The 26,145-nt window shown below is 40.9% G+C and overlaps 1 protein-coding gene across 1 annotated transcript; it reads left to right on the top strand.

Moving 5' to 3' along the window:
* The first annotated feature begins 841 nt into the window (after positions 1 to 841).
* LOC119911846 (serine/threonine-protein phosphatase PP1-beta catalytic subunit) lies at positions 842 to 24,808 on the top strand. The gene is made up of 8 exons (XM_038730806.1): positions 842 to 994; positions 16,469 to 16,600; positions 16,720 to 16,950; positions 19,022 to 19,126; positions 19,460 to 19,531; positions 22,806 to 22,957; positions 23,236 to 23,370; positions 24,239 to 24,808. The coding sequence occupies exons 1-8, from the start codon at positions 943 to 945 to the stop codon at positions 24,341 to 24,343; spliced, it is 984 nt and encodes a 327-aa protein (XP_038586734.1). The 5' UTR covers positions 842 to 942; the 3' UTR covers positions 24,344 to 24,808.
* The last annotated feature ends 1,337 nt before the right edge of the window (positions 24,809 to 26,145 follow it).

Below are 26,145 nucleotides of genomic sequence, written 5' to 3'. Positions count from 1 at the left end.
ATGGTATTCTGCATACCTTGGTTGTAACAAAGTGGTTATTTGAGTTACTGTTGCATTTCTGTCATCTCTAACCAGTCCGCCCATTCATACACTCATTTTCATCCACACAACTGCCGCTCACTGGATATTTTCTCTTTTTCAGACCATTCTCTGTGAACCCTAGTGATGGTTGTGCGTAAAACTCCCAGTAGTTTCTGAAATACTCAGACCAGCTCGCCTGACACCAACAACCATGCCTCGTTCAAAGTCACTTATATCCCCTTTCTTACCCATTCTCTCGGTTTGAACTTCAGCGAGTTGTCTTGACAGTGTCTACATGCCTAAATGCACTGGGTTGCTGCCATATGATTGGCTGATTATCTATTTGTGCTAACAAGCAATTGAACAGGTGTACCTAATAAAGCAGCCGGTGAGTATATATATTTTTATAAACGTGTTAAAGTTCCTGGCTTTACTGGTGCATTTAGGTGCTGTTGCAAATCACTAAATGAGTTGAGAAAACAACAACCAAAAAGCAATTAAGAAGGTGGAGATATATTTATGATTCATTTGAAATTCCAGCAAACGAATCTAAATGATTTAGGATATTAGCTTGAAAGTTAATTCTTGATTGAAGAAACTTCCTCTCGAATCTGAGCAAATTCAGTCTGCCGAGGAAGACAATGAGATGCGATTGAAAGCCTTTAAAAAAAACAAAACAAAACAATTAAGGGTATAACTATTACTTGAACAACAGTGTTAAGTCATTTATGGCTAATTAAATATTCCGCTTTTATCTTTTATGAGACAGAAGCTAGAGTATCCGGGAGCATTTTAATGCAGCACAGGAGTCCTAACCGGGAGGCCTGAGTGGGAGGAGGTTGGCGGCGCGTTTCTATGCAGTGAGGCGGCGCGTGCCCTCCCAGCTCCAGACTGCGGCCGGCGGAGTTGTTCTTCACAGAAATGGCGGAGGGGGAGTTGGACGTCGACTCGCTGATTTCCCGGCTTTTAGAGGGTGAGTTCGCACCCGTATTTCAGTAATATTATCCAGTTGTGTGCGATTTTAGTCCTCACTTGTTATTCAGGCTTCGTTTTGAGACGACTTGGAAAGAAAAGGCCGCCTTAATGACTTGCTGGCATATTCCGATGTGGGAGTGAAGACTAGTCCTGACTGTCGAATAATAGACACACCTTTTAACGTTAGTCAAGTCATTATGAATCTATACCCTTGAGACACTTGAGATTTTTCATAAATTGAATTTTGAGTGCTTAAGTGTGGGTTGACGTCTGAATGGTAACAAAGTTAGGCTATAGTTAGAGGACTGTTTGCACCCAGCAGGTCAGGTAAGATGGGGGACCAACCTTAAAACTAAGTTAACTAGCTTTAGAAATGTATTGTTGCCTAATTAATGTCAGTCTATGGTCGTAACTTAATACTCGTATTACATCATTATTGGTGTCATCACTCCGCCATGCAGCACTTAAAACCCTAGCAAAGAGTTTTGAGAGAGACCTCTATCATGAAACGGCTCCACTTAGGCGTACCGTACATATCAGTCCCATAAGTTAACATTTATTTCAAAACAAAGTGCAGTTTGGTGAATTATTTATGCCGAACCTTTCAGCCCAATTGTTTGGTCCCTGAAGAGAGCTGACATGTTGTTTCCTAGTATGAATCTCAATTTTGCCCTCCATCTTAAGAAAAAATGGCAAGTTTTCGAATTTGGGTTTGGCATAAGAAAGGCACGTCCCAGGGTTATGGTGTCTATATGGGAATATTGCTGCTGAATGGTAATGTTTACCCAGACCACATACATGTAAGGATTCCAAAATAAAGAAACATTTGTTAATCTGACTTGCATAAACATCAGTGCAACTTCTGTCAGATTGTCTCCTAACCTTTTAATAATACATTTCATCATCATACATCAGTGGGAAAATAAGCAGCTTTCCCTGATTACCTGGGTGTGAGATACTTTACTAACTCAGGTGTTTAGATACAATTGGGGTTGGGTTTTTTTCTGATCTGTTTGAATGTAGGCGGCACCAAAGCTACTTAAGTACTGTCTAAGAAAGCCATGTTGTGGCTCCTACACCATTGTTGTGTGTTTGGTAACAGTGGATTTTTAGCAGTGCTATATACGGGTTCTTGACATCATTCAGGTGAGCTGAACTGTCCATCTTTCTCTTGTGAACACACGGAGTCCCTGTTTGTCTTCAGTAAACAAATGGACAGCCGAGGCAGCGGTGAACAAACATTCGTGATCGATTGTCTGTCACCCAAATACATTCAGTGTGCTGAAATCACACACATCGAAATGTACACAGTTTGACAGCCTATGCTAATGAGTGAGCACATATGGATCAACATGTCAGTTGAACATAATAATTCGGATTGACTGGGACTGGTTTTACAGTATACTAGTGCTTGTTTGCTCTTTGTGTGCATCAGCTGTACAGTAAAAGCAACGCTATACTGTGGCTATGTCTCTGGCTACATATTTAGTTGCTTTTTTATGCGGTGGTGAGGAAACCTCAGCGGAGGAAATTGGCGGTATCGAGCCCTAAAGGCTTCCAGATGTGAGCTGGGAATATATCCAGCCATCCGTCTTCTTTCAGCCACTTTCCCTTTCAAACTACAGCTAGTTTAAATCAGGCTGGCTCATTTTTTGGTGTGAGAATACCAACAGAGAGGAAGGCTCAATACTCCTGGATCAGAACTAGAGTTTGTAAGTGAAAGTAGTTTCCAGATCAAAAATTCAGCATTGAGTTGTCACTGTTGGTTGTTCAGAGTAGTCGGGCTGAATACTTTTGAAATCTGTCCATGAAATAGTGGCAAGTTATGGTGCAGTTATCAAAGTGAGACTTTTAAATACTTTAGGTTGAGAGATATATAAACATTTTTCCACTAAGGCTCTCAATGCTACATGTTGTCTAAACACAAGCCACCAAGAACTTTGCCTAAATAACCATTTCTAAAAATGGGAAAAAGTAGTTGACAAAACACTTTCCACTCAAAGTCCACTTAATTGTCGGTTCTGGAGCTTTTGACCATAAAACAATCTTCATGCACTCTTGTTTGCTCAGTTGCCACTGAACTGTAGATGTTCAAATTTTCCATTATTCTGAGTACTTTGAGGACTTATTGTTTGTGTTGGCAACATTTTGATATAAATAACTGTCTGATCACAGCAGGATTGCCGGTTATGTTTAACATCAATTACACTGACAATTAATTTGCTAGTCTCTTTGCCTATAGAATGTCATTTTTCATTGATTTGATAAATCTCAAGTTGACATATTCACATAGCTTGTTTTGTCAGACCATCAAATATTCAGTTTACTCTTATAGAAGATGCAGAAAAATGTCTTTAAAATTACTTAACGGTTATTAAATTATTAAAGTTGTCGCCGCTTAATTCGATCAACTAATCGCTCAAGCCTGAATCGCTAATTGTTCCGCTACTGATCAAAGAAGAAGAAGAGAGAACCTTACCACACCTTTGGGGCCGGCGTAAGGTACTGTATACTGCATTTTCCATACTTGGTGATATGGCCATATTTCAGGCCGTACCAAAGAGGTTTGACATCCAGCCCTACTTAGCAGGCCAGAGAAGCCGCTGAAAGTTTCTGACCAATTAAGCACCTGACATCAACATTTCCATAAATACACGGATGATGACAGTATGACATCATACAACATTTGAGGTCACTCGCAGGGTTAAAATTGGAAATTAGAATCAGTTTCTCACAAACAGAAAGTGTAGTATTGATCACTTCTGCATCAAAAGATGTAATCAAACTGTGTCCTATCAGTTTGCCAAAGTAGATTGGCTGCTATCTGTGTTTTATTGTAAGGACAACAAAGGCAAACTGAAATTAGTCTGAATACTAGGAGACATATTTGGACCATAAACGGGCAGAAATACGGGCAGTTTGTCTGAAGGGCTGCATTTTATTTTAAGACTTGACCTTTCAACAACACAAAGACGTCTCACAGGCTTATCCCTACTGATGAAACCCTGATATCTATCATCCTAGTTGACTTAACCAGATTACATCTACAGCTTTCTTTAATTTACACGTTTACTAAATGGCCTGTCAGTGGCTTTCCCCTGACATTCAGTTCAAGAAGATGTTTCAGCTCTGCCACACTAGGGAATAATTTCTTCTTAAGTTGGAAGGGAAATCCAGGAGGTTGAACTCCCACTTTTTCAATGAGCTCTAGTGCCAGTCAGGAGCCTACATACTGGTGCACACAGACACACTCATGGAGAGCTCTCTGATCTCTTATTAAATGTCAGCAGGCACAGCTGTCCCTGGTAGTAATCAACCTACCCTTTTGGACACACACACACACACACACACACACACACACACACACACACACACACACACACACACACACACACACACACACACACAGTGTGAAAAGAGCAATACGGTAATCCACCTTGACTTTTCAAAAAGAAAAACTCTTAAGAGTCGTGTTTGGAAACTGGGGTGAAGTTAGTTTAGTATTTAACATTTGTCGGTTTTTCACGGCTGTTACCTTCAATAGCTCCGTGTCAAAGCCTTGACAGTTTTGGTCACCTCAGAATCACCAAAGATGATGATGCAGTGCAAAGAACTGAATGTCTCTACAAAGCTTCATAGACCATGGGTGGAGTTGGGCACCGTCTGAAAAGTTTCAAGCCACTGCCAATATAGACAGTGACCACACTTTAACATTTTCACACACAAGTATTTAATTCATTATACGCATTAGTTGTACTAGTTCTGTGCTAGTTGTAATTTCAACAGCTTGCTCATTTATGAATACATTGACGTCAAACCACCTCTTTCACAGCTGTTAGTTGTTCTTTCTAATATTCAAATATTTGTGTTTTTTACCGTGATTTTTTTTTCACTGGTATTGATATTGACTACTAGGGTTGGGTATCATTTAAAATTTTAAGATACCAGTACCAAAACCAGTACCCTTTAAAGTGATGCTGATACCAATAGAGTACTTCATTTGATACCTTGCTATTTTTGTTGTTGTTGTTGTTGTTATGGACAAGCAAGGAGATGTATTTCTTTTTTCAAAAATCTGTTGTATAAAAATATTGTGACACTGTATCACATCGCTCCTCATCCTAATTAGTTCATCTTCAGAGGAAGGACGACAGCCTGGGAGTTTATTTGAATGAGAGAGGAGGAGTAAAACAGTTTAGTGACCATATGAGTTGCGGAAAACAAATTAAAGTAAAATTTTTACTTTTACTTCAGTTGGGAGTCGCAAACCTCCTCTTAGGACGACGGTAAGAAGTAGAAAACGAGACATGAGGCTACTAAGCTAGTCGCTAAACTACACTAAAGAGTATAAAGAAGCAAACAGAGGAAATGAGAGGCTGCACGTCCCACTGATCACACGGACTACATCTGATATCAGTCGCAGCCGGAGATTCCGTGAGTAAAATCAGCTGATCGCTGCTGCGCCACAAAAGTTTTAATTGGTATGGTGGTACGCAGTGATCGATCAGTGACAACAGGATGTGAATAGCTAATAAAAATGTACAGACTAGTGTTAAATGATACCAGAAGATGAAACCATATCGCATTGACTTACAAGCGGGTGCAGGCACATAAGGGGAAAAAGAGCTGTGCACTTCTTTCTTTCGGTGTTCGTTGCTTACGTGTTTGGCTGCAAGCAAAACCAAACAAATGGTTACAAAAAGCATTAAATGAAGTACTGGTTGGACTGGCGGCGTTTCGATACTCCTAGATACCGGTCTGTTTCGGTCGATACCATAAAGGTATCGCTACTCTGTACCCATTCCTATCTACTACCAAATGTGTGGTATCCTGACGTCCCTATTAGGTACAAAATGTTTTGGAATCCGTGCAGTAGATGCTTCAGCCAGCAGCAGTGGCTGCAACATATTCCTTCAGGGGAATTAAGCCCGTCCCAATTACGTCCACAAAAAGTGCTTCATTTTGCCAGCGACAAGCTCAGACTGTTACACCAGGTGTCTAACAACATCAAGGAAAGGATCCCAACGAGTAACACCCAGGAACGCCCTTTGTTTTTAACCAGAAACACAAGTCTCGCTCAAGGACAGTTCTCGCACTGAATGCTGAAAGGCGAACGGTACATACAGTACTTTATTGGCAGTATCTAATCACAGGGGTGTAGTTACCTGTTACCGCGGTGAGACAAAATACCACACAGCCACATTACACAGTATTGCGTGACTATGGGAAATTAATCAGTCATCTGTTGTTTTAGTACAACTCTCAGTAGCATGTTTCAGATTTCCCAGCAGAATCACTACACTTGCTCACAGCAGGTTTGAGCTGATGTTGCATTTTTTTATAGTTAGTGTGTGTGTGTGTGTGTGTGTGTGTGTGTATAATATAAAAAATTAGATATCCTTCAGTTGTCCTTACACGGCAGACAGCAGCAGCACGCCTCAGCAAGCGTGCACATTTCCTTCCCTGCATGTTTGTGTACAGTTTACTGAACTAACGGTGTGTTGGGTTTTTGTGTGTTAGTGGAGGTCCTATCCTCCTCCCTATTGCTGTACTATGTGCTGCAATCCAGCAAAGCAGCGATTACAGGCCCCAGTTTTCCCAACATGCCCGTGCTAAGCCCACACCGGCCCAGGATTTAGCAACAACAGGCCCTCTGTTTGGTTGCCCAGCACAGGTGGCCCGTAGGCTTTATGTGGTACAATCAACACCACAGCCCCATACATCAGCCAGCGAGAGCAGGGAGGGAGGATGGAAAACTGCATTTTGGAGCAATTTTGGTTTATGGGCAAAGACGCCAGCCATTTCTAGTTTGGGTACATAAAGTCTCCTAAAGAGCATCTCTGTGTTTAGGAATCCATCCAGGCAGGGCTCTAACTTATCTGGACACTAGGCGGGGGCCTTTACTTTATGTAAACAAGATTACTGAACAATATTTCTAACAAAAAGTCTAGTAAAATAGAACAAGGGGAACGTGTTGCTCTCAGGAGGAGGCGGCTAGAAGGAGCACATATTGACACACTGTGCATTGCAGATGCACCATCCACAACCTGGAGGGTATTAGTATAACAATAACAAAAACTGTAAGATGAATTTAATAGTATGCTGTTAGTATAATATTATGTCACTACTGTATTCATTATAATTTCGTCTAATTGGATACTAAATAGCTCTTGCACGACTAGTATAATGTTAATTCCAGTTATTGCGTTTTTCAGTTTTTTTTTTTGTTTGTTTGTTTTCATTCATTAAACCATTATGCAGAACAATGGCATATATCACGGATACTCTGTGTTAATAAGCCTTAACTTGTCAATAATCCTAACCATTCATGCGTAACAATGAGTTCAACATTTGAAAGTTTGCTTTAGCATGCCAAACCTTTTTTTCAGTGTCCCGCCCCATCCGGGCTGTGGATGGTCGGTACACAAGCGCATCTGCTTTATATAAAGTTAAAATGGGCTGGAAGATTACGGTGCTCGTAAATCATTTTTCCAGTTCGCATGTATCTATTTTTAGGGGCATTATGCGAGTGAAATCCTGCCACTGCCGAGCCCTGCCAGGCTGTGTTTGTCGTTATCGTCACTGACTGTTGAACTGCAGTTTTTGGACAATCTGCATCCACTTTCCACACTGCGGCCCAAAAGTGTATTTCGTATAATGTAAGGAATCATAAACGCAGTCAAATATAAGGACTGATGCTGTATATTAGGGAGTGCTGTCACTTATAGTGTGCTTTCAGTACAGCAGGGAAAACAAACAAAACTTATTTGTCATTGATTTTGAAAATTGTACAGATTAAACAGAGGCTCACGTGTTTTACTGTATTAAAAATGAACTTAAAGAGTTAACCAACAAATACAGTAACCTTTTGTGGATTGAATTATAATGTACAGCACATTTAGGCTTTTGTTGTGCTCTTTTTGTAATACATTTTACACTGGCGCCACCCTCCTTGTTTTCGTTGGACGTGGAGGACTGCTGTTGTGCTGCGTGGTGTTTGGGCCGCTGGCTTGGTTCTCTGTTATGGAAACAACAATGGTGGAGCCTGTGCGGAGGGGAGCGTTCACCCCCTGGCACCAAACTTGGCACAGAGCTCGCCCAGGCTTTCCAGTTACCTCCTCACCCACCACATTCACTCGCTAGCCTTCTGTCTCCCCCCACTCCAGCTTTTTCCCCTGCGTGTCTTTCGCTTTCCTCTCCTCTCCGTCTCTCCCGCTTTCCTTGCCCATACTCACGCCTCCTGTTTATTTCTCCACCAGTCTCTCCTCTCAATTTCACCCTTTCTTTTGCCCCACAAAGGCAGCCATTCACCCGTGGCACTAAAACAAAAATGAACAAAACGTCCTCTGAAAATGCAAAGCCTGCAGAGAAATGCCTCCGCAGTCAGGGTTTCTGCCGTCTCTCCTCGCCAGAGTTACTGAGGGGGTCACTGTTTTCCATCGCCCCTGTGTGGGAGAGGGTTAGATGGAGGAGTGGAGGGCAGCTGCTGGCCTCGGGCCCACTTGGTAAGAGCAGAGAATGGAGGTGGAGAGCTGAAACAAGTCTGACGGGGCATCTTTATTGGTGCTGCGAGATGCAGCGGTGACTAAAACATGCACAGTCACGCCTGCTTAAAATTCATGGCTTTGCTTGACCCATTAGAAGTTCCTTTGAGTCCCTTTGCTGGGCAATTAGAAATAAATGGGTGTTGTGCAATGTGACAAACCCACAGGGAATTTTCTCTTGACTGTACTCTACCCTCCTTTTGACATGGGAAGTCAAAAATTTAAAAGGGAACGCCCCCTTAAGTCGGATTTCTGACTTGGAAAGTCGGGAGAACCACACTACCCCCAACTTTGTGATCCAAGATGGCTGCTCCGAGTATCAACAGTTGGTGAAAGTTGTAGTTTATATTGTTTATTAGCACTTCCTGTCTCATATACATTTTTTTACACAAAGTGCTGTCCAACTGCTGTCTGTGGACATGTTGCTACAGTGTTTAGTATGAGTAAATGCGTACAATGCGTTTATTTTTTTGTTTATTTTTAATCAACCGGCGTAACAATGGCTAACCTGGCTAGTTGTAAACAATGGCTGGCGGAGCTTGTTAGCATCTCCCAGCTGATTGTTTTCAGTCCAAGCAAAAGCATTTAGGCGTTAAAGAGCCAGACAAAAACAAAAGTTTTTTTCATTATTGGTTAATCTGTCCATCATTTTCATGATTAATCGAGTAGTTGTTTGGTCTATAAAATGGTGAAAACTTTTCATCAGTGTTTCCCAAAAGCCCAAGATGACGTCCTCAAATGTCTTGTTTTATCCACAAAATCCTTCATCTAATCTATCGAAATCTATCAACTACTTTCTCAATTAGTCGATTAGCTGTTTGGTCTATAAAATGTCAGAAAATGGTGATTAATATCAGATCAGTGTTACCCAAACACCACGTTTGGGTAACACTTGTTTTATCCACAACCCAAAGATATTCAGAGATTCACAGAGGAGTAAAGAAACCAGAAAATATTCCCATTTAAGAAGTGATTGAGAAGGCAATAAATTTAACTGGCGTTTAAGTGCCTAGGCACTATTATCAGAAATGTTAAATCAGCATCCAGCTTTTTTCTTTTGAAAACCTTAATAAATAAACTCTGTTGCCGCATAGAGACTTGACACCTTTTCTAATAAAAATAAATGTGAGGTCAAAACAAACTGCAGCAAATACTCAATAGGATACAGCAAAGTAAACCCAAACAATAATTGCAGCACTGAATTAAGCAGGTGGAGTCGCGACAATCTCAATCACACAAACATGTATTGCAAGCATCACACCTGTAGTTTTCATTGCAGAACTGTTTTTGTTGCAGCTAAATCAAAAAACGGACTAAAACGCGTGCCAACACCACAACAGTTTAATAATTGACGTATTAAGGGTCAGCCCTATTTGTGAGCTCATGATAGTGCAGAGACATCGGGGGGGGTGTGTGTGTGTGTGTGTGTGTGTGTGTGTCCTTCTTGAAGTGAATGGGCTTACGCAGCTCTCTGCCAGTGCAGCTGACAGCCGCTACATTGTTGTGGACGTTTCACTCGCTGCCGTGGCCTGGCCAGTCCAGTTCTCCCTCTAGCCAGCACAACAGCATTCGAGCGCTCCCTCTTTGTCCCGACTGACTAGCCTACTTCCTCCATACACTAGCGCCCATATATGGTAATGCCTTCGAGAAGCAGTCTGTCCTCAGCTCTCTCTCTCTCTCTCGCTGGAACACACACTGTTCAAGTGAACTCTGCTCTTTTAAATAAGTGGAAAAATAGTTGACCTCCTTGACCCGCAGCAAGTAGTTTGCAACCAGTGATGCAGAAGCAAAGACTGAAAACCCAACTCCTTGTTTTAGATAACTACCCTCTTGTGCTGTTTTAGAATTGTGGATAATAAATAGCAATGTTATTTTCATTGGTTTGTGTGGCTGTATGTCGTAACGACTCTGGTGTAGTTCAACAAGCGGCACAATGGTGGGTTGGGCAGTGCCCAAGATCCTTCCAAAATATTTAGTGACTTAACCTGCCAGCTGCCAGGCAGCTTTTCAGGGAACACGCATACCTAGAAAGATCAACCACTGTAACAAAGGTTAGTGAGCAGTGTTGGGCGGTCGTGCATTAAGCATTAAGCCTATGAATAAAGGTTATCACTTCTCTATCTAGTTAATATTCCAACAACAGAAATAAAGACAAGGACGAGTACTGCAAATTCATGATGCACATCAACAGTTTAGTCTTGATAATAAAAGTATTTATTGTATTTACTTGTATAGCAGGTAAAAGAGGACACGGTTTGTATCCAATAACTCGGGGATAGATGAATGAAAAATGACTGAAGGTAGAGATTGTATTGAACTAATATCACATTCTTCAGATGTCTGTCTGAACTTCTCTATTTGATAAAACAGGTATTTCCTTACATTTCACCTGTGTGAACAAACGTACACTGGCTTTGTAGCTGCTGTGCAGGGCGGTGTTCAGTCAAACCTAGCGGCTCATGGATTAGCGTTCACAAACACTGGCTGCTATTTGCAATTTAAACACTTGCTGTCAATATGAAACTATATTGACGCAACGAACGGCAGGGACAAACACTTTGTTTTCTTTAGAGATTATTTTTGCTGTGTGTCAAAGTGGAAACTTTCCCGGCTGATTACGACGCTGTCACCTCGCGGCGTAATGCTGTAACTGCAGCCACAAATGACAGAAATCCACAAAGTGAGAAGAGCTGGAGGCTGGATCAAATTTCACTGATACTTATTACTCTTCTTACTTTGCGAACTGAGCATATAAGGTACAACAATGAAATAAAACAAAAGCCTTGCTGCTGTTAAAGACTGGAGGACAGCGCTCTCAGCTCCGGTGTTACAGTAAATGCACATACAAATAGAGGCTCCTTCCTTTATAGTTGTCTATTTATTTGCAGCACAACTTCATTGTGTGGAAGTGCTCCGTTGATTGTGCAAAGCTTTATTTATTTTTCCATATTTCCCACCGGGCGTTTGGTCTATAGATGTCAGTTAAACTAAACCCTGCTGAGGATCACCTTGGACGGACCAAACGATTAACTGATCGGCAAACAAAATAATCTATAATGAAAATAATTATTAGTTGAAGCCCTAATTTCCTTTTCCCAGCACTTACAGTATATGTTACAGTAATATATTAGTCCAGTTAGTCATCTGCTTGAGCAAACAACATTGTTATTATCTAAATTCAAGATCTACAAATGAAGTGCAGGCTTACTGTTTGGATCGGCTTTAGATCGGTTAAGATGTTGTGGTTTCCTTGTGCATACTTTCCTAGTGAGATATCATGTTAGTCATAGTCCTGTAGACTTCTGTTCCCTGTAGAACCCTTTTTTATAAAAAAAAAGGAACATTCATTTAATTTTAAAACTATATATCCTAAAACTATAAACAGTATTAGATTTTGATGCCCTAACCAGTGTGTTTCCCAGCCAGAGCTGTTGAGGTCTGAACAGTCTTTACTGCGAGCTGTCTGGAATGCAAAAACCACCCTGGGAGTGGTGCGAGGTGGAGCTGTCTTCTGACGTCAGCACAGTTCACTGGCAAGGCCGAGGAGGACGATGACCCAGGAGATCAGCCTTAGCCAAGAACTCTAACGATGAATAGATGAAGAGGAAAGGGGAGGGGCAATGAAGAGGTGAAGGAGGCGGAAAAAGAGGTCTGGGAAAGGGAAACGGAGAGAGAGAGAACAGCTGCTTGCAGTCCAGTGATCTCCTTTGGATCAAGCTGGAGAAAAAGGTCAGACCCAAGCACCTGACCAAATTAGGAGAGATGAATTGGAACATAGAGGTTTCTAATAGAAGAAACCTTCACTAACCTTTGCATAAAAAGCAGCTGGGAAATGCTCAGTTTCCCCCCCGGTCCAGATGAGGCTGTCATGAAGCTCGGCAGCTGCTTTAGCCAGGGACCCGGCTCGTGGCACCAGCTGAAGAACAACTGTGCATCTGTGTGGACTGTCTGGCCGTGTCGTCATGTGAATCTTCTACCTTGCCTGGTGAAATGTTAGCAAAAAGTCTATCCATCACAACTTCCCAAATTCTGGATATATTTAATTTAGATATTTAGTTTGATATCACAGAATAAGTTCCTGTTGATTAAACAAATTGATTAACCTACTAATTTAAACAAATTGTTCTTCTTCTGGCAAGCATTTGTGAACATAACAGCAAACCATTTATATACATAATAAACATCTAGCTGTTTGTACTCGGATGTCAAATGTGGTCTGAAAAATCTGCAGAGAAGTCTGGGGAAGTGAGGGATCAAATCTATAAACCCCTCCCCATCCCAAAACAGTTCTATCAATAAATCAGTAATATCACTGCAAATCAAAGCTCACCCTCTGCTTCACCTACGCGAAAGGAACACAGAGACAAAGTTAAACAGGTCGTTTAAACACACAACAGAATCTCCACAACCTTGCAAAAGTTCCTCCTTTACATATTTTACTCCTGTCTGTTTCAAACACAACCATGATAGCGAGCTAGCTGGCAGGTTGCTACCTGTTGCTGTCACTCCTGTTGAAGGAGTGAATAAAGACAAAATGATCAGTGTGCATTGTATCAGCGTAACACAACATGTTATTGAATCTGATTTGAACCTTCTGACTTTGGTAAAATACTCAGCAATGCCTTCAAATGTCTTCCCAGCTTTCTTTGTTTTAAAAATCAGTTAAACATTTAAACAAAAGCAGAAACTGTATTTTAAAATAGTGATATTGAGCTCAATTGCTCCAGTGTTAGTTCACTAGTGAACTAATAGTGTGTGTGTGGGGCTGTGCAGGCCTCTTGAAGGCTTTCCATCACTGTTGTCAGGTGCACTACATGTTAGTATGCAGGCCGTGGGTTGATGGAGATGCAACTTTATCTGCATATCAGCTTCCCTCCCTCCCATCCCGGTACAGCAGCACCAACACCTGGCTGGAAATTGATCTTGCTGGGTTGCCATGGTGATCCGATGTGGGTACCTCCCCGTTCTCTCTCTATCCGTCTCTTTCCTGGTATTTCACTCCCTTTCTTCCTCTTCACTGGGGAAGCTGCAGTGCAGTGGTGACAGAGTAAAGGATGCTGGGATACCCCCCTACAAGCCCCTAGTGGTACAATCTGAAGTCAAGGTCACGTGTGTGTGTGTGTGTGTGTGTGTGTGTGTGTGAGAGAGAGCGAAGGAGAAACTGAGTGTGTGTTAGTGTTCCTGGGTCTGCCTTGATTTAACCATATGATGAAAGGGGATCCTCCCAGGCAAGTGAGACTAGTGCTGGTTTGGGGGGGGGGTGTGTGTGTGTGTGTGTGTGTGTGTGTGTGTCCTGTATCAGGCCTCCCTCTCTGTCAGCTGAGCCAGCACAGACCTGCAAACGTGTCATCGCAGGACTGAAGGGAGGGGTGTGAAATCACTCTTGACAGTGGGCGCACATTTCTGTGGACACGCACTCCTTGCTTGTGTATTGGTACTCGCTGTTGTGCATAAAGACCAATAATCCGGTGTGTTTATATACTAAACCACAAGAGGATTATAAGGGCGCAGTGAACCGGAGTTTTGCAGCATTAAAACCTTGCAAGTTTTTCTTGTCATTATATATTTATGTTCGTTTTCATTTTAACCTGTCCTAGCTTTTCCCAGTCTAAATATAGCCCTGGTCTTACACCTCAGGTGGGGGCCTATGTGATCGCAGTTTGTGTTTTGGCTTTGAGTCTCCCGGCAGAAATAGCAGGGTCATGTTGCACACGTCCACCCACACAGTTTTAAAACTGGATGTAAAGGAAAAGGGAATCTGTTCATAGGTTCATACACACTCTGGAAGACTTGAAAAACACTCTCCTCATGCAGTGGAGCTGCAGGATTCATCCAACCCTGTATATTTGACTGACCTATTAAGTGGTGTTTGACGCCTGCTAGGATTTCCATCATGTTGCTGTGGTGTCATCTTGCAGCTGCAGTCTTGGTCAGCTCTGGCCCACTCCTGAGGTTTACCAAGCAGGAGGAAAAGGGGAGGAGTCTGCTGCTCATATAACCACACAGGGAGTATAGAGGGCTTAAATCGTAAAGCTAGCTAAAGGTGGTCGTCAGGACTAGTCATCATGTATCCGCTTACAAAGATGCCTGGCAATAGCCATCATTTGTTAACAAAATCTTTTACCCAACCAACAGTCCAAAACCCCAAAATTCAGTTTACTATCATGTAAGACAAATAAATAACATTTAAGCAGCCGAAAATTACTTCAACTTAAACTGACTTGATCGTCAAAATAGTTGCAATTAAATTTTCTGTCGTTTCAGCTAAGCCCTAATACAGTCCCATTAATTAGTCCAACCTAACAGTACTTTTTGGCTATTGACTGAATGTGTTCTTCGAATATCAAATGTCTGATCACATTCTTGTTTACGAATTCTTTACTCCTTATCCGGGTATTTCCTCTTTTTCAGCTGTGTGGGGTTTTTTTTTTTTTTTGTTCTTCTACAGTTAAGATTTGTATTGAGACAAAATGAAAGATCGGTGCGTTGAAGTTTGGTGTATATATTGTTAAAAAGTAAAAGTAATTTTGTGGAAAAAATGTATTGCAGTGGAATGGAAACTTGGGTATGTACAGGCACTCAACCAAATTAAAGAGTTAAGATTACATACTAAACTAACTTTTGAAAAGACGGGTGTAATGTTCTTTTGAATGATTGTATATACATTTCTCTCATATAGCCACATAACTAGCTGATGAATGAAGCAGGGAATAACTTTATATACCACCCTAAGGCAGCAAAAGAGCTGAAAATGTTTCAGGAATAATGCATGGTACATTGGAGAAGACTTTTGAGGTTTTAATTTTGATCAACATGTACTGAAGCTCACACTTTTATGCAACTTTGCTGTTTGTGCGTTCTAAAAATTAGGAACACACAGTATATTTTGACGGTGTAAGAAGTCACTTTAGGCTCCAAAGTATTATCTTGTATTATCTACCTGTAGGACATCTTTTGTGACCATAAAACAAGTACTTAAGTTTTATTAGACTGCTGACTTTATTGTCAGTATTATTTACATTTAATAGAATTATCCCAGCTCATTACATTGATCTACAGCTCCTTGTCACGTGACTACAGTGACCTCCTCTTTTCCTCCCAGTTACACAACAGGAAGCGTCTCCATAAACACTCCCAACAACATCAACAATGCCCTCAAGGGCTATTTCAATCCTGTGTCTATTGACTAAACCCTGTCTCCTTTTAGTTTGAAGTTAATTTAAAAACTTACCCTGTGGGAGATGATGTGTACAGTTACGTGGTGATCAACAGAAGTGAAAGTTGCCTGAAAGTCAAATGTTTATTGTCAACTACAATTTTGGACTTTAAAACATTATAAAAACAAGTTTGATATCAAACTATTATGCCACATTGTGTTTGTCCTGTGTAATAAATCCAGCGCACCCCTTTCTTTTACAGCAGTTGCCCTCACCCCTCTCTTGAAGCCCAAACAAAGTCACTCGTCAGGGTTAGAACTGCTACAACGTGGTAGTCGCCATTATTAGCTTAAGCCTCCAGCATTTACACTGGATAAATTAGCCTAGCGGCTAGCTGAGTTTTCCTCCACTCATAGCTTAACAAATTACTTATAATTAATACTTACTAATACTTTTCTTACTCAACTTTGGTGTAACTGCATGTTGGAGTCAGTCTTGTGCTCTGCTGTTTTAAAGTTAATGTTGGATTACTATTTCTTATTTCATAAGCTGTTTGGGATTGTTGTTGTAATGCAAATATAATCATTTTTAAAAATGAAGCATTTAATTTTAAAAGTTCAATAAGTGCGTGATGTTTCCTAAGTCAGGAACAGACCAGGATAATTGTGATTTGTGATTTTTGCCATAATAGAGCAGCCCTACCTGAAAGCCTTTATCTTCTCCAAAACCCACACCGTTACTCTTGAACCTAATTCCACCCTCCCCCACCAGTGCGAGGATGTCGTCCAGGGAAGATTGTCCAGATGACGGAGGCCGAGGTGCGAGGCCTCTGCATCAAGTCCCGGGAGATCTTCCTCAGTCAACCAATCCTTCTGGAGCTGGAGGCTCCGCTCAAAATCTGTGGTCAGTAACCTCCCCTTTGACCTCGTTATTCTAAGTTATAGGACGATGTCTGTCTTTTCATTATCTCCTGCTCCTCCTTCCTCAACCCCTCACTGCCTCCTCTCTATCCTCCAACCCAGGTGATATCCATGGGCAGTACACAGACCTTCTGAGGCTCTTTGAGTATGGCGGCTTCCCCCCAGAGGCCAACTACCTGTTCCTGGGCGACTACGTGGACAGAGGGAAGCAGTCTCTGGAGACCATCTGCCTGCTGCTGGCGTACAAGATCAAATACCCAGAGAACTTCTTCCTTCTCAGGGGCAACCACGAGTGTGCCTCCATCAACCGGATCTACGGCTTCTACGATGAGTGTGAGTGCTCTGCTCTCGTATAGCGATACTGAAGGTGGACTGAGTTTCATTTTCAGTTTTCCTATTATGTTTCACTCAGCACACAGTCAAACGTGTGCTGGTAGGTTCTCAGTTTTAAGCAATACTTTTTATTGCTAAAATCTGGAATTGTTTAATTATATGACATGATTTTCAGAGTAACGTTGTAGCTGCACTCCGGAGTAATAAAATAATAACTTTTAAATGCAAAAAGTTTCAGTTAGTTCCTAGTTGAGTCCAGGTTGCTTATTTCTGACCCTGTTTAAGAATAGAAAACCGTACAATTTTGGTGTTGCTGATTTACAGCAACATTATAAACTTCAGAATAGGGCAGGGCGATGAGGGGGAAAAAAATGTCATCACAATAAACAAATTTCATATTCGATGTCGATAATGATCGTGATAAAAGTCAAAGTTTAAAGGCGGATTTTTGCTCCTGAGTGAAAGTTGAAGAAACCAGACCATTAACTGTGTGTTAAACTTTTCTTTATGGTCAGAACAAACACTCGGTGCCAAACAGTGGATCATTTCACCAATCTGAGGTAAAACGTTCAAAATAATACTTTTTCAACAAATATGCATGAATAGGACTGGACGATTCCACCTAAAATCAAAATCACGATTAATTGAACATTTCACCTCAATTACGATTATTGAACGATTATTTTGTTTTTTAATGTTTTTCTGTTGTTGCTGTTTTTTTGCCCTCATATTTAACTGTCAAAGTTTGTTCTTGTCAACTATTAAAGACTGGGTTTATTTATTCACAGATTTCACAAATCCATTAGGATCATCTAAATGTTAATTAATATGGTAATGTTGACGTGCACATTACAGAGAAATGGTTCCCCTATAGTTGGCATATCGCTGCTGCAGAATTATGACCGCTGCTAATAAAATGTCACTCAGTTATTAATATCAATGTGGACCAAATGATTTTCACCCACACAGTGGATTAGCACGGTAAATCACACTATGCTAGCTTCCTCTCCTCGTTCATCAAAGGACATCTGCGTGACAGATGCTGTTATAAGAGCAGCGGAGTTAAGTCTTTTAACTGCAGTGCAATGTGTTTGTGTAGCGACTGAGTGGACGAGCGACGCTGAAAGCAAGTAATAAGTTCAGTGTGGCAGTAAATGTACAGTGTGTAGGTCACAGTGTGTCCGTTTATAAAAGTCTGTCTGTTTCCACAACTGCTGGAAAGTGAAGCTGGTTTGCGCTAGCTAACATGCTAACATTGCCCTGTGTTCAGACTCCGGTCTGAAGGTTGAGCAGGACTGGACGGGGCAGAGTCACGAATTACATGCCCCCCCCACCCCGGAAGAACATTTTGTACATTTTAAATGCATTAATTTGGTGCAAAATTAAGAGGCTATCTATGAAGAACTTTGCACTCTTGTAAACAATGATGTGCTCTAGTAAACTATCTGATCATAAACCCGTTGTAGAGCTATAAATGGTGATGAAACGGCAACAAAAGTCAACAAAATTATTTAATGTTTTTCCAGCCACCCTAAATCAAGGAATAGAAAAAATAATTTCCCTAACATTTTTGTTTTGACTTTAAATGAACATATGTGATATGTTTTATACTTTCTGTGAATATGATCCAATTAATCTTATTTTCATACTGTATAGAAACCGGACGTTGTCACATGTGTATCCTCGTGCTAAATTCATCAAGTCCAACCCAATTTGATAAATAATGTTGTATGTGGTTCTTGTATCGCGTAACATGGAGACTTCACAGCCTCTCTTCAGGTAGGACTCTCATGCTGCAACACTTGTCTTTGTAAAGAGAGAAACTGACAGGAGAAAGTCACTAACCTGCCTGTCAGCTCGCTCTGGTCTCTTACAGTGGATTTACCATAAAGGCTTTTTTTTTTTTTTTTTTCTTTTAAACTATGGCGGGCCGCCATGGTCTCATTAATTAATGGGAAACATTGTCTTACATGCCATCTTCTCAAGACTATGCTTGTATAAACATGTCACACAGCCTTATACGGGTCTTGGCCATGAGGCCTCCTGACTCACTGTCTTGTGGATTTTGCAGGTAAACGCAGATTCAACATCAAGCTGTGGAAGACGTTCACAGACTGCTTCAACTGCCTGCCCATCGCTGCCATAGTGGACGAAAAGATCTTCTGCTGTCATGGAGGTATTCATGCAGACAAACGGGATCAGTCGGCGTGTTTGTGGGTGGTAGTTTGCACTCGGAGCACCTTATTTGGCATTTGTGTTTTGATATCAGCATTTCTTAGTTGGAAGGTTGTATCCTCGTTTTGTCCTCAGGGCTCACCGTACAGCTGTTGCTTCCACATGAAGTGATTTGTAGTATGAAAGATAACTCATAAACCGTAGAAGCTTTAAGTATTTTTGGTTTACTAATCTGAAAGTCTAAACTTTACTGACGTGTCTGCAAAGATACAGAGGGAGATTTAGGAAGAGATTTCCAAATGGTGATGGGTTTGTGTCATTGTGTTGCCCACAGGTCTCTCTCCCGACCTGCAGTCTATGGAGCAGATCAGACGCATCATGAGACCCACAGACGTGCCTGACACAGGTACACACCAAGCATACGATCATCAAATAAAATGTGTTAAACTGCTCAACTGTATGTTAAATAGTTCAAATGAGTTCCACTTCAATGTGCTACAACATTAAAATGCTGCTGACACATTAATCCAACAGAAGAAATGATCAGTAATAAAGTAATAACCTATTTAAAACGGGACAATTCACAATAGGCTACAAGAACTAAACAGTGTATTCATTGTGACAGTCCCCATGAATCATTTTACACACATTTCTTTACATCAAATTCATTGATATGATTACATTTTTAATATATTCTTATTGAATTGTATCATCCACCGCATGATCACATACTCTTTCTGATGATTAAATGTGCTTCAATTGTAAAACACAGAATTCAGAAAAATTTAAACAGATTTCATAGGGCCCTACATATAATTATACAACAGACAGTACTTTTTACTTTTGATAATTAAGAACATTTTGCTGATCTGTTATGGAATTTTTTTTGTACAATTTTGAATGCCAGACTTTTTACACTGTAGTATTTTCATTTATTTGTTTATTTGAAATGTACACTGATCAACACTTAAAGCAAATGTAAGCGTACCAGAGTTAGCCACGGGCTAGTTTTCATCGGCAGTCCCCTTGCCTGTTATATTACAATAAAATACATTATACAATAGACAAAAGGTAAAAATTACACGGTTAAAAAATCACAATCAATCAGTAAACAAGATGAGTAGATGAAATCTAAAAATGGATGCTAGTCATTGTTGGTGGATGGGACCAGCGTCAGTGTTGACTTTGAATAAGCCATTTTAATCTTAAATGAGTAATAGGATGGGGACTCTCTAATTGATGGTGGTACTGAGTTCCATTGATGTGATGTGTGAATGAAAAGACGGCCTGGCTGAATGTAGTTTTTTGTTTTTATTTATTTTTTGTTCAGTCCCTCCTAGCGGCATTGCTACTCAAGTAAAGAATCTTTTGTTAACTTCAGTTAGTTTAAGGGCTACAACACATTTTATTTTATTTTTTTTCCATTACTGATGAATCTGATGATTATTTTCTTCATTTATTTATTTTTATTTAACCAGGTAAGACCGTTGAGATCAGTGATCTCTTTTATAATGGTGACCTGGTCAAGACGGCAGCATAAAAAGGTGACGAGAAGCAGACGAGAACAATACCACAAGAAACGTATAAGAAATATATAAACCCATCAAATAAGTTCTCTGCTCCCCCTCAGAGCATATCAAAGCTTTTCCCATACACCTGGAACTGACCAGATCTTGTGATCTCAAAACGTTCATCAGTTGGTCACCATGTCAGAAAACTGAAAAATTCCCATCAGTATTTCCTGAAGCCCAAGGTAACGCTCAAACATCCAAAGATATTCAGTTCCTATATGACAAAAGCCTCATCTTATCACAGGTGAGAAGCTTCAACTAAAGAATATTTGACATTTTTGTTTTGATAAATGACTTAAACGAGGAATTGATTATTTTAATAGATTTTCCGTTGATCGATTAATCAACTAATCGCTTCAGCTCTGGTTGATACTTCTGATACACGAGTGAGCCAAAGCTTATATATTAGGATTGTCCCAATCCCACCCACAGGATCAGGATCAGGCCCGTTTATCAGCTATTTAAAGCACAATCCACCTCCAATCCTTTGTTTGCTCCAGATAAGCCAGCTGCCGTTAAATGTCCCATCATGCTCTGTTACAGTGACAGTGACCCATGGGGTGTGGCCGTGTTGTGCACAGAGAATCTCAAAAAAACGTGGCATGAAATGCTCAGCTGAGGACTTGAACTTCAGAACTTTATTCATGTTGCAGATGAAGCCTTCCTGCCGCGACCACTCCACACTGCCACTCAGACAAATGATGTAACGTAGTGTAAAATATACAAAGAAATCCTTTTAAGAAGCAGTGATGCAGGTTATATTCAGCTGTCACACATACCGCTCTACTAATGAATGTAGGTTAAATGTGAACTCTACTGCTGTGTTTAACACAAATGGGGAAAAAATATGAAAGAACACTTATCAGACTGACAAATACCAGAAAAGACATTGACACACTCCCATTGGAATACATGTTGTACTCACACTGCAACATAGTGAACAGTTCCCTGTCTTGCTAGGTTACAAATTTTGATGTGCAAGGGTCAAAACAAATCTGGGCCTGTACTTCTCAAGCTTGTCAGAGCAGGAAATGGCCCACATTTCTCACAGTGGTGCAAGTTGAGTTCTACTTTTAGCCCTCGCAGTAAATGCATTTTAGCCAAACTTGCGCAGTGACTCCTGTATCTGCTGATATTTACGCCAGCCTGGAGATGGCGACGCATATTCTGTAGGAGGAGAGAGGTTTGTTTGGGACTGGGTGTGACATGTTCTCGTGCCACGAGATCTCGCGATATTAAAACGAGGTGAAAAACTGTCAACGATATCAGGAGGACTGGAGTGTGAGGGGAGACAGACGAGACACAAACAGAATGTCAACAACAACAATCGCACCTGCATTGTTTTGCAATTTGTGACTTTCAGTCGGGGGGGAAAAAAAGACAATTTTTCCAGTCATATATTTTACCGTTGAGGATTTCTTAAAAGCAGTGTTCAAATAACATGAACCCAGTAATCCTGTACCGTCTCCTGAGCTGAGGAACAATGAGGTTATAAAAAGACAGTGATTCCAGTCTTTGTAAACTCAACTTATGATGGGTTTGCTATATAATGTATGCTCTGTGCTACCTGGTCCCACCAATAAGGGAGCAACTGCTGACTGACAGATGCGAACATCTGTCTCCTTACTCTCACACCTCGTTGCACTTTGAGGTCTGTTCAGCTTCAGTAACGCACATTTTAGCTGGATTTAAAATAATTATAGAATAATGCTGTGAAATGTCCTTAACTAAAAATGTGGAGTTGTTAAGTCCTAGTAAACCATTGGAAGTGAGACTTTCTGCCCCCTCTGCTTTAAACCTGGGTGTTCTTGTCCTTATAAGGCAGCCAGTGTTCGGACCCTGGCAGCAGCTGTCTCTTAGATCCACTTATGGTCTTTCAGGGAAACTCATGTCTGGAGGTGAAGAATGTGTGTCTATATACAAAGGGCAAGCGTGGCGTTTTAATACCTGAGACTGTAAATGTGACAGAAAGGTGACGTCTAGTAGTTTGGGAACACGTTGTACCTGCCGACCTGGATTTGAGTGTTTAATCCCAGGTCAAACATTGAGATGAAACAGGACTTACTTTCCTGTTGGACAGCATTAATGTGGTATGATTCCCCCCTCCAGGCCTCCTGTGTGATCTGCTGTGGTCAGACCCAGACAAGGACGTCCAGGGCTGGGGAGAAAACGACCGCGGCGTCTCCTTCACCTTTGGAGCTGACGTGGTCAGCAAGTTCCTCAACCGCCACGACCTGGACCTCATCTGCAGAGCCCACCAGGTACAACACAACAACGCATGCGCTCGTTATTTAACCATTCAAATACAAAGAAATAGCTTAAGCATAACAGGAACTAGACTGAGTTATCAGGCTTCCCAGAAACATCCATCCATCCAGTTGTGGTTTAACACGTCTTATCACAATGTATTTAGTGTGTTTACAGATTTGCGTAAAGCGCATCACTGCTGGAAAAAGTCCGTATCAGATGACGATGTCTATGTAAAACCTGCTTCTAAGTTATTCACTGAGTCATGTCCCTCTGTGTCTGACACCCCCAGGTGGTAGAAGATGGTTATGAGTTCTTTGCAAAGCGGCAGCTGGTGACTCTCTTCTCAGCTCCCAACTACTGTGGAGAATTCGACAACGCCGGCGGCATGATGAGCGTGGATGAAACTCTGATGTGCTCCTTCCAGGTACGAAGCTACTAAAAAGCACAAGGTTGTTTATTTGTCATTATACAACACAAGGTTGTATAACGAAACAAACGTTTGCAGTCCCTTCATGCTACACACACTTAACTTCACATGTAATTAAGTTTTATTTTTTTCATCTGGGGTGAATGTAAACAGCAGCGACCAGATGATACAATGAAAGTTTCATCTTCACACAAAAAAGTCTGACATTTGGGGAACAGAGTCCATCTTGACTGCGTTTGAGCACCAAGCATCATCGATGTGAAGCCACTTCCTCTCATCTTGCCGGAGTCTTGCTTTGACGGCTCAGATGTTAATGAGCAGGTCTCTGTATAGAAGTGGGCACAACAGTCTGTGATTTTGTTTTTTTTTGTTTGGTCAACATGAGTCCCATTTTGTCCAGACCGGACCATCAGGAGCAGCCTTAAATTAAAACTGGGCCAACAATTCTCTCTTTCCTATCTCTGAGTGATCACCGCACCCGCCATGGTGCCTGATCCTGTTGTTTGGCCCAGGTGGATTGTCCACCAGAACTCTGATCTCAGAACAGTGCCCACCCCTGGTCCTACTTGAACTTGTGTCATTTGTGAGTGTTAAAAAAAAAAAAACAGTATTTGAAACTCGTAGATTCAAGCAGTTGTAGTTATTGACATTGACAAAAAAAAAATCCTAGAAAAAAGGGAGCTATTCTACAGGTGTGCAACTCCAAATGGATCGGTGCACCTCTAATTCATAACAGAGAATTTGTGCACCTGCAGTGAGGAATTTAAGGTCTCGTTTCCGACAACTACAAATTCCACGGTCGCAGGTGCTCAGTAGTTTTGGCACTATACTCTGCTGTAAACTATTCTCCTGTGTTTGTTCCTAGATCCTGAAGCCATCTGAGAAGAAAGCCAAGTACCAGTATGGGGGGATGAACTCTGGCCGGCCCGTCACCCCTCCCCGCACAGCCCAACCTCCAAAGAAACGATGAAGAAGGACGGAAGGAGGAAGAGACGCAGAGAGTCAGAGAGAGTGAGAATTGTCAAAGAATGTCTCCTGATGGCTTTTCACTAGACTAAATAAGTAAAAGCAACACTTGCAGATGAGAAAACAGATGAGAGCAGCACTCCTCCAAACCTGTCTTTCATTTAAAAACATTTCCATATCTCCCTCTGAACTGCTGTCACTCTCCTCTTCGTCAACGCTTATTTTTCTCTGAATCTGTGTAGCATTTTTCAAAACGATTGTTAAAAGAAAAAAAGAGAAAACAGTACAAGTCATTCTGCAGCATATCGAAACGTTTTCTCTCCTCGTCTTTTTGTCCTTTGCCGTTTTTATTTCCTTGACAACAGAATGACAACTAGTTCAGCTGACCACATCTCCTTACTCTGTAAGGCACAACAGGTATTAATGACAACTGCTGGGTTTTCAATAAATAATACAGGAAATAAATCGCTCTGAATGTTCTGTGTGGTTCTTCCAGAACAACAAGGGTGAAGAAGAGGCCTGTGTTGCTCCTACTAACAGGATCTCTAACTGGACTGCCCCTCAGTGTAAAGCCTCACGCTGTCTAAAGCTACTTCAGCTACTCCGGTCTGAGGTTTGATTTGTTAGACTTGGATTGAGCTTGAATAGCAGTGTGCTTCAAGAATAAATTAAAACGACTCAAAGGAACTAAAATGAATTGCATGAAGATTCCATTAAAATACAATGAACACATTTTCTGGTTCCACTAGTCTAAAAACAATCCCTGTTTAGTTGAATGAAAATATCTGATTTTTTTTGTTTTTTTCATAATATCCAATCTGATTTCTCCTCCATGCATTTAAAAGTGTATCATTTGGTGGTTTGTATATCTGGAAGACAGATTTGTGCACACAGTATGCCGATCCAGACCTGAGGAAGTATTTATCTCTTCCAAGTGCTAAAGGTTTAAATGAGGCCTCAGTTATACATTTATACAGGTCAGAATAATAGAATATAGAACAATAGAATTGTTTTTACCTTTTGGTGCAAAGTATCAAATGCGAGGGGTGCGATTCCAAATCAGTGCCCCATGGGACACCTTGAGCAAGCAACTGTGTAGATATTAAAAAAACAGGTGACTGGGAGGTTATGGGAACTTTGTAAATATTGGAATTCACATAGACCTTGTTGGCCTATAATATCTTGCAAGGTATTTACCTTTACACACTACAGTGGGGAAATAAATAAATTGGCTTCCTGTCTATCAACAACAATTTGTTGGATATTTTGGCAAAGCGCATTACATACATTATAATAACTGAATTGGCCTCATCTGATCGCTGCTAATTTGACATCTGTTTAGTTTTTTGGCTCTTCACAGCTGCCTTAAAGTTGATCATTAAATCACAATTTGTAAAAGTGCAGGTTTGAGTTACCATGATCAAGGTCTTTCAAGGTGAACCCACATTTTTAGACGCATGTTGATATGATCGATTATAATCATTTTAGATGAGATATAAAAAGTTGAATAATAGTTGAGAAGGGATGGTTTAATTATCTTTTAGTAAAATATCCATACATGATAAGTCTTTACAATAAATGAAGCAACTGATAATTTAGAATACAACAAGCAAAAGAAATATCTAAATACAAGTTTCCAACTTCACACCAATGGGACTGAAAATATGGTCAATTACAAATGTTGGGTTAATCATCCATAGGTAAATGAAGACACTGATCAGTACAATACTATGATCAGCAGGTCGTATTATTGACTACTGAATTAGAAAATGCCATGTGTGAAGCACAGGAGTCGTCAGATGAAGT

The sequence above is a fragment of the Micropterus salmoides genome, unplaced genomic scaffold, assembly GCF_014851395.1.
Source record: "Micropterus salmoides isolate LMB-PRFRI ecotype aquatic unplaced genomic scaffold, ASM1485139v1 Ms_hic_scaffold_2, whole genome shotgun sequence".
Taxonomy (NCBI): domain Eukaryota; kingdom Metazoa; phylum Chordata; class Actinopteri; order Centrarchiformes; family Centrarchidae; genus Micropterus; species Micropterus salmoides.
Note: the sequence above shows the minus strand (reverse complement) of the source record. Positions and strands in the feature narration are given on the sequence as shown.